This window comes from Limulus polyphemus, unplaced genomic scaffold (assembly GCF_000517525.1).
Source record: "Limulus polyphemus unplaced genomic scaffold, Limulus_polyphemus-2.1.2 Scaffold5443, whole genome shotgun sequence".
NCBI lineage: Eukaryota > Metazoa > Arthropoda > Merostomata > Xiphosura > Limulidae > Limulus > Limulus polyphemus.
In genome coordinates this window covers 41,171-50,362 of record NW_013671053.1, presented here as the reverse complement: position 1 = coordinate 50,362, position 9,192 = coordinate 41,171, and the positions used below count along the sequence as shown (strand labels likewise).

Sequence of the window (9,192 nt, the reverse complement as noted above, 5' to 3'; positions counted from 1 at the left end):
AAGGGTGGATCAGAGGACCTAATTGTTACATACAAGGTATTAACAAAGGCATTCAGAGAAAAGGGCCTAAACTTAATTGTGGGGATTAAATTATAAGTAAATCACTAGGACTGAATACTAGGCTTAGGTTAATATGCAAGGATGAGCAGATTGCCTGGTTGGATAAGTTCAGTGGGAAAAGGGAGCTTTTTGAAATGGATGGTTTATATTTAAATAGGGGTAAAGGGTAGTTTGTTTGCAATGGTTTTTAATTGAACTGTAACAGCAACTTTAGACTAGGACTAGACAGTGGTGAGGTCTAAAATAATGAAGAAAATGTAGAAAAAAGTATAGTGTAGGAAGAAAGTAAAAAGTAGTTTTAATTGTAAGATAAAATGTTATTCATTGTAATGCTAGGAATATAACAAATGAAATAGATGACTTTAGAGCATTGGTTGGAACAGGTGAATATGATGTACTGCAAATAACTGAAACCTCGTTAAATGTTGATAGATTTGATGACAGGAATTTAATAAGGGGGTTATATGTTGTTTAATATGAATTTAGTACTAGATAGAAGGAAAGGAATGGTTTTATATATAAAATGTGTTGTATCCTGTTCAATTTGAAGATATCAAAGCTAATAGCAATGAGATTGCATCTGTTTGGGTTTCTATTCATGGTTGTAAGGTTATGAAGGCTTTTAGTTGGAATGTTACAGACCACCAGATGAGGTTGTTTCAATTAATGAAAAACTCAACAATGAGATAAACTGTTAATGGGGTTATAAATTACGTGAAATTTCAATTTCAGGTATATAGGTGTTGGGTAAATTATAAGGGAGAGAAGTTTATAGAAACTGCTCAGGATGGTTTTCTTTACCAACTGGTTAGGGAGCCTACTGTAATCGGTGCTATTTTAGATTTATTGTTAACTTCTATTACAGAAATGATTGATAGGTTGGAGATTGGGGAATATATCGAAGGAATTGATAATTATTTGATTAGGTTTGATGTTTTTCTGCATATGGAGATAAGAAATAATGAGATTTTGGTTCCAAATTCCAAAAAAGCAAATTGTGAATAGATAAGACAAGAATTATCTACTGTAAATTGTGTTACTAAATAAACTTGAGATACTGTTCAAATGTGGAAAATTTCTAAAAACAGATTCTTAAATATTCAAGTTAAGCATGTTCCTTATAGAAAAAAGGGTAGCTGCAAGTAAAACAAAAAACGAGTTGGTTCACAGAAGGTATAAAAGATAAGATTAAATAGAGGCAATATAAATTTAAGAAGTTTAAGTTGACTAAAATGATTGGAGATTTGAAATATTACATAAGATTAAAAGAGTGTTGCTAAATTTGAAATTAAAAACTATGAAAAAAAGTATTAACTGAAAATGTAAAAATTAATAGTAAGGGTTTCTTTAAATACATTAAGGGCAAGGAAAATTTTAGGATGAAGATAAGGACTTTACGGGATGATAAATGAATGCTAATAGCTGATGATTATGAGATAATTTTGTTTAGTTCTTACTAATGAAAATGTAATCAATATTCCTGATTCTGAGCTATGTGCAAACAAGATTGTCATGCTAATTTGGAGCTTGTTGAGAAAAACTAGGAAGTTTAAAGACTACTAAAGCTCCTGGGACAAATATTTGCCAAAGTTTTGAAGGAGGTTAAGGATTGGATATGCGAGCTACTTGTTACTATATTATGTAAGTCTTCAAATAGTTTGTAGGTGCCAGAAGGTTGAAAGTTGGCTAATTTTACTTCATTTTTTAAGGGGGGTGATAAATTTTATCCCAGTTATTATAGACATATTAGTCTTGCATCACTGGTAAAAAAACTTTTGAAAGTCTGATAAAAAATATGTTTTGCAAAATCAATTAACAAAACTTAAAAGTTTATTGGATAGCCAATCTGGTTTCACAAGGGAAAAAATCTTCCCTTACTAATCTTTTGACATTCTTTGAAGAGATTACTGCTTACTTGGATAAGGGTATGGGCATGGATTTGATGTATCTGGATTTTTGGAAATCATTTGACAAGGTGCCACATGAAAGGCTTCTTAAAAAGTTGTTTTTGTAGGTGTGGAGAATAGGTTGACAAATTGGACAGAAAACTAGATGAATGGCAGGAAGCAGAGGGTTGTTATAAATGGAATGTGGTTAAGCTAGATCCATGTCACAAGTGGAGTACCTCAGGACTCAGTATTAAGACCTTTGCTTGTTTTGATTTATATCAATGAAATAGATCAAGAAATGATGCTAAACTTTTGGGTGTTGCTGACTGTAAATAGGATGATGCTGCTTTACAAAAAAATTTGGATTATTTGGTGAGTTGGGCAAATAAATGGCAGATGACTTTTAACTATGATAAAGACAAGAATATCACAACGTGAATTATGAGTATAATTTTGATGGGAATGATGTTAACAGGGCTATGGAAAAAACGATCTCTGTGTTCTCATTGATCGTTCTTTTAAGCCATTAAAGCAAACAGTATTTTAGGCTGTACCTATAGAAATATTGAATACAAGAGGTTGTATTGTCATTGGTTAGGCCACGTTCTGTGTTTGGTCTTGGGTTTCTTACCTTAGAAAAAGATACTGAATTGTTGGAAAGGATTCAGTGGACGGTTACTAGGATGATACTTGTGGTAGGAAGGTTGTCATATGAGGATAGATTAAAAATCTCCTGAAGTTGTTTCCTCTTGAAAAAAATAAGAATTAGAAGGGATTTGATTAAGGTGTTTTAAGAGTATTATGGGAATGGATAGTATTGATGTATCATCATTTGTTTTTCCTTTTTTTTGTTGCTGTGAGAATTGTAAGACTATGGAACACAAATATAAATTTTGGCAAGGTGAGAGTCATCTTCAACCAAGACATCTTTATTTTTCTAACAAGTGGCAGATGCAGTTAATCTAAGGGAAGGCTTGGTAAAAACTTTAATGATAAGAGCTGGCTCTAAGTGATATATTTTGGATATTAGTATGGCAGATGGGATGGTGTAGATGTACCAATAGATCCCTTGTTCTTCTTAAATTGTATGTATATAAGTAAAATTAAATACTATTCTACCAAAACAACCTGTATACTAGTTTTTGTATAGTTAATAATTTTATGATTTTCAACACCCTACTTGATTTATATGAATCCTTGTGTTCCATAAATTCTCTTTTTAAAACAGCAAAGTATTTATCCACGGTTTTCTTAATTTTCCATTCTTTATGGATGGTAAAAATCCTCAGGAATGGAATGAGATCCCCTGGAATACCGCTACTGAACTCTGATAAGAATAATTCACTTGGTTCTTTCAAGTTTAGAAATTCCTGGTCAGTTTCTTCATATCTACAACAATTGCAAGAAAAGATTGTTTCATTGAAAATGTTACACAAAGCTACTTACTGTTTCTATTTTTAAACTGATAGAATAGATGAAAAATCATTATTCAACAATGTCTGCTGCCAATTTTTATACTGTTTTTGCCTCACCGAATTGTGTAATTCGACCATCACTCGTATAGTGTGCCCACAGCTACAAAATAAGAAGCATGTTTTTCAACACTGGCTTGCGATCCTTGGATATGGGCTTGTAAACCACTAATCTGCACCCAACTTTCAAATGAAAAAGAATCGATGCTGCAGCTTTATAAAATAAATAGTTAGGGTCTGGGTGCAATTTGTTAATTTTCAAGTGGCATGGAGTGAAAAAGATGGAATGGGATGGCAGGCTTTGACACTTCACATGAGAACCCTTTATAAGTGACTTAAAGTGTGCAGATTTCAGTACACTGAAGCTTCAGTTCTAGGATAAAACAGCGGAGCTAAGGAAAGCTTCCTTCGGCCACAATCATATCGCACCCTGATTATAATTAATGCAAATATATAGCACTGAATATTTATCATTGTGAAACTTTTCTTAAAAGTTTTATGTACTAGAAAATATTCAATCCATGTTTGAGCCTTGTAAATTAAGATTGAACTAATGTTTATTTTAATGGGACGACTTGGTAACATAGCACAGTGGCTTAGCAAATGTATAAAATTAATAAATTTAAAAATCACTTTAGTAATGTTGTTTGTTTGTTGTTAAGCACAAAGCTACACAATGGACTATCTTTGCTATGCTAATCATGGGTATCGAAACCCGGTTTTGAGCGTTATAAGCTTTCAGACCTACCGCTGAACCGTTGCAGGTTTTACGAATATTATTTTCCTTTAAAAAGTATTGCAAAGTACATTGAAGACTTGCCAATTTCCATTACAAAACCTCATAACGTTGTTTTTACTAATAAATATGGCTAAATTTCTTAACGTATATAAACTACTTTTACCATCCTCATCCCAAAATCTTGTTTAGATAATCGCGGTGGACAGTGTTCTGTGTAGTTTTGTGCTTAACAACAAACAAAATATGAATTACTCCTGATCACTATGTTTGGGAGATCTATACTTTAGTTCGGGGTTCGGCAACCCGTGGCTCGCAAGCCGCATGTGGCTCGTTATATTCCCCCCCCCCCCCAACCAAAAACACACTTAAATTCTCGTTTGTCACGACAAAAAGAAAAAATAATTCTGTCATACAGATGGAATGATATCATGTTTGCTTTATTTCTTTGAACTTTTTTGTTAATAAAAGAAGCAGGATACAGTTGCACTTCACACCCGCATCCATGTTACATTCAAATTCTAAAGCCTTTATTGCCAACACAATAATTTCAACCAATTACAATTTTAAAATGTGAAATGTAAGCGGGTGTGTTGAGATCTCGTTAGGAAGTTGAAAGTTAAATGTAATGTTAGGCCTAAGACATGTTGCGCCTCTCGAAATGTTTTGTTCTTGGACAAAACAACAAAAAGCTATTATTCTTTCAAGGGTTGTCGACCCCCTGACTAAGCTATAAAGATTTGGGGCTCTTAATTTCTTACCTTTTCCCAAACGCTGAGGAAGCTACGATGTTATAGATCAACAAGTAGATGTAAAGGGTAGGGTCAAAAGGCTCTTTTTCCTTAAGCATCTTACGAACGCTAGCGTCTACAACATCTTGTACAAGCTCAGCAAGTTCTTCACTTACAGCATATTTCCTAGTGAAAGAGTATTCAAACAATAAACAGGTGACATCCATATTGATATTAAAATAAAGAATAAAATGACAGGTTGTATGGATTCGTGTTAACAACCAGTTGTTCGTGACTGCTGTCGTTGCTGGATCAGAAGCTACAGGTAATTACTGTAAAACAATATCGATCCGGTAAAAAGTGGACCGTAGAAAGAAACTTGTATGTAGATATATTCTTTAAAGGAACTTTTTGTGGAATTAGATTACTTAGAAGACTGATTCCGAAGTCGTGTAAACATGACCTACGTATAAAAAGATTCTATCATTCCTGATCACAAGATCTGTAGGCAGTGAGGTTGCGCGGTCATATTGTACATGAATGACTTATGTCACTCGTCACACATTAGCGTACAATTTTCTCTAAAAAATTCCAATTCTTACGTCATAGTTAAATCTTCCTTTGTAATATTTCGATTAAGGTAACGTCATTGTTAAGGTAAACTTTTCAACAAATATAATAATTTCGTCAACATTTCACATGACTATATAAAATAAATAATTCGATTTTACTGTGTCAGAATACATATGGTTGTCACATTAACACTAAAGTGGTGGGTTCTATTTCTATAATAAAGTAATTACTAAACTACAATGCCCATTTTTAAAATAAATTACTACTTTTAATGTCAAACCAAATAAAGAAAATAATAGGCATTATTATTTGATTGATTGTAATGGTGTTCTTAAACTCGCATGGAAGCGATAATTTCGATCATATTTTTAGGTTGGCGTCTTTTTTTTTTGAATTGCTGTACAATTGCTATTAACTCTATCAGTCAGCACCCAACCTAAAATGCCTTTTGTATTAATTTACTTTGTATCGGGCGGAATCGGAGTAGTACGTCGTAGCCCCTATCGAGGGACTAATACGTGCCCGTAGGGGGCACCAGGCATGGTGAGGTATAGAAAGGAGGTTTTAAGTGTCGCTACATTCAAATTTCACATCGAACTTTGTGTTCCTGACCTCCTCTTCAGGATCCCGGAGGTGCCATGCTGGAATATATTACGGGCGCGTGTTTTATTGGGGTTTCTTTTTTAGTAAAGACCTTCCCTTGAGGTAGCTAAACATACTGGAGAAGTTTGATTTGTACCATTGGAGCCTTCGAACCTCGCAATGGAATGTTGATATTTTATGCAACTTGCAATTAATTACTGCTGAGCCTCCTTGAAATCGTTTTGAAATAGTGGTGTAGCAAATTCACGAACCTTTGTTTTAGGAGGATGAGAAGACCTTTTTTTCCTAAATCGGAATTTTTTTTTGTGGGTTTCGTTTAAAATATATGTTCAGGATTTACCTTTTACTTGAAATAATATGATGAATAAAAACACACATGAGTGTCTCACTGGACCATTCAACCAAGCATTGTTTACGTTTTTTATATCGAATAACTAATTTTTAAAACTTTGTTTTACACGAAAAAAAACTAATGTTTTAAATTCGTTAACAGGTTTATTTCCTATTATAATTAATATTAACTAACCTGACAGCAGAGTGCGCGATCTTTCGCAAAACTTCCCATTCTGGAGAATAATCAGCAAATATGATGTCTTCATATTCCTGCCTGAAAATATTACCTATCCAACAAAAAACTCATGAAATAAACTATACGGGTTCTTAACAAAACTAAACATTTCATTTAATAATGAAACAAAACCCAACCATAAACAGCTCCAGTTTTATAGTTCACAACTTAATGTTATCAAAAAAACTCATGAAATAAACTATACGGGTTCTTAACAAAACTAAACATTTAATTATGAAACAAAACCCAACCATAAACAGCTCCAGTTTTATAGTTCACAACTTAATGTTATCAAAAAAACTCATGAAATAAACTATACAGGTTCTTAACAAAACTAAACATTTCATTTAATTATGAAACAAAACCCAACCATAAACAGCTAAGGGTAATGTTCGCAGCTGTACCAACTTTCATCATCTCGGCAAGTAGATGGGACAAAAGACCTCCCGATTGAAGGTTATGTGTATGGGAGATTATTTTGTGTGGTTTTAATTATGTTGATTACTCAAGCTGTTAACTTCAGAAAGATGTAACTATTAGTAAATAGAAACTGACCGACCGAAACTTTTTCAGTTTACACATCATTATTATCACTATGTGTATGATGCTCTAGTTTGAACATTTCATTTTATTATTTGTCAGACATTGATGATATAAAAGGAATATATAATTTGTTCTCTTTCATAAGTCATAATTTATTAATAAGTCCATTTTCTACACACTTTTAATACTAAGGAGTAGAACTACGAAAATTAATTTGCATTTTCTTGGAAATGGTTATCAGATCTGACAGACTACTACTGAAGACCCAATTATCCCTGGAGATGGAAATCGTGCTCTATTTACTTCTTAATAATGGTCTGTAGAGATCCTTCCCTGAGATTAAGTTTATTCCGAAAAAACCTATGTCAGTGTGTTCCAGTTTTGTGCAACTTCTCTAAAACCGACTAATGTCTTACACAAGCTACTTCGAAGCGCATGCTTAATAATGCGCTTAATAAGATCGAGGGCAAGAAAGTCCAATGGAATTACATCGGTTGTGAGAGCTAGAGAGATGTGTGGACATTATAGAAGCTTGTTTATCGCGACTGGTAATTCGAATACGTTTCCATAATCTGTAAATGATATCTGAATATTCATTGTTTTTATAGACTCTTGATACTAAGCTAGAGATACGTGCAGTGTTTTTCACACTTTAATATTAAATTGTAGAGTTAAGTGCAGATATTTTTTATCCAGCATTAAAGCTACGTGCAGAGTTTTTATAAATCTTATTTCTAATTAAAATGTAGAGTTAAGTTTTCACATCACGAGATAGAACTACTTGCAGACTTTTTACATAGTTATCAATCAGTAGAACTATTTCCAGAGTTTTTTAACACTTGATTTCAACCATCTTCAAACTTACCAAGTATAGATATATTTCTCCCGATTACTTCGTTCCTCCTTACAATGAGAGCTTCACGTGTGGCGTCCCAGTTGTTAACAACGACAATAGGACGACCACCCATCCACATCGTGAACACAGGACCATACTTCTTCTGCCACTCAGCAGTTTTGATAAATTGTGGGGTATTATCCCTGAATGCTGTGAATTAAACAGTAACAATATTTAAGTGAGTACGAGGACAACAGTCTAAGTATTTGTTTATTATTAATATTGTATAGTGTTTTAAGTAACTATTAGGCATTATATTTTTGACCACAACAATAAGGCATTATGTTCCTTTATAACAAATGCTCAGTTTTAATTGGTGTAATCAAACAATGTTTAGATAATTGTGAATGAATACGACATACAACTTTCGTGTAACAATAAAACTGCATTTAGTTCTTTATACATACATAATTATGTAATTGATTAAGGTAATGTTTGTAAGAATCTCTGCCAGAACAATGATACGATTATTATATCCCTGTTCCACTTATATGTAAGAGGTTACATTGCATTATAAGTATTTTGTTCTAATCCACTATTTTACATGGTGCTCAAATTAATATAGTAGGGTTCTTTATACGACCGCTGTGTTAACCTTTCATTCCCAAAATAACAAAATCCATAAAAAAAAACTTTCTAAAAGAGTTTTCCCCTTTCCTGGATTGGTCTTTATCATCTGATGTACAACATTTGGAGATTATGGTGTGTTCTAAACACAAGGAAAGGATTGTTAACTCGTGTATATATGTAATCTAATTCAAATATGCGGGGTAAAAAGATAAAAAAAATAACTTTTATAAGACACATAGTCAAAATGGCGTATACCTGCGTCCTAGCATTTAAATACCGTTTAACGGTGAGAACCTGCTTAGAAAACTAATCTGTAGTTTGATATCCTCAATTTGGATTTGTTCTCTGAGACAAATTTTATGTCGTTTTGACAAACGTTATATTTTAAGATACTTTAATATTTATTTTTTGTTTAATATTTAACTATCACTAGGGATAAGCGCATGCTTCGTGTACGATGTATGTATCAGGTCGTCAAGAAATTAATGTCGCGTTTTGGAACACTTTCATTACCCCCCCCCCCAAAAAAACGTACATCAGGTATAACAGTTA

The 9,192-nt window shown here is 33.1% G+C and overlaps 1 protein-coding gene across 1 annotated transcript in view; it reads right to left on the bottom strand.

The window, feature by feature from the left end:
- Nucleotides 1-3,064: 3,064 nt before the first annotated feature.
- Nucleotides 3,065-9,192, bottom strand: part of LOC106472585 (cytochrome P450 1A1-like) — an 11,612-nt gene continuing 5,484 nt past the window's right edge. The window contains exons 3-6 of the mRNA XM_022401145.1: nt 8,041-8,220; nt 6,591-6,684; nt 4,919-5,074; nt 3,065-3,338 (exon numbers count right to left, since the gene is read on the bottom strand). Of these exons, the coding sequence (XP_022256853.1) occupies nt 3,065-3,338; nt 4,919-5,074; nt 6,591-6,684; nt 8,041-8,220 (704 nt within the window). The remainder of the gene's footprint in view (nt 3,339-4,918; nt 5,075-6,590; nt 6,685-8,040; nt 8,221-9,192) is intronic.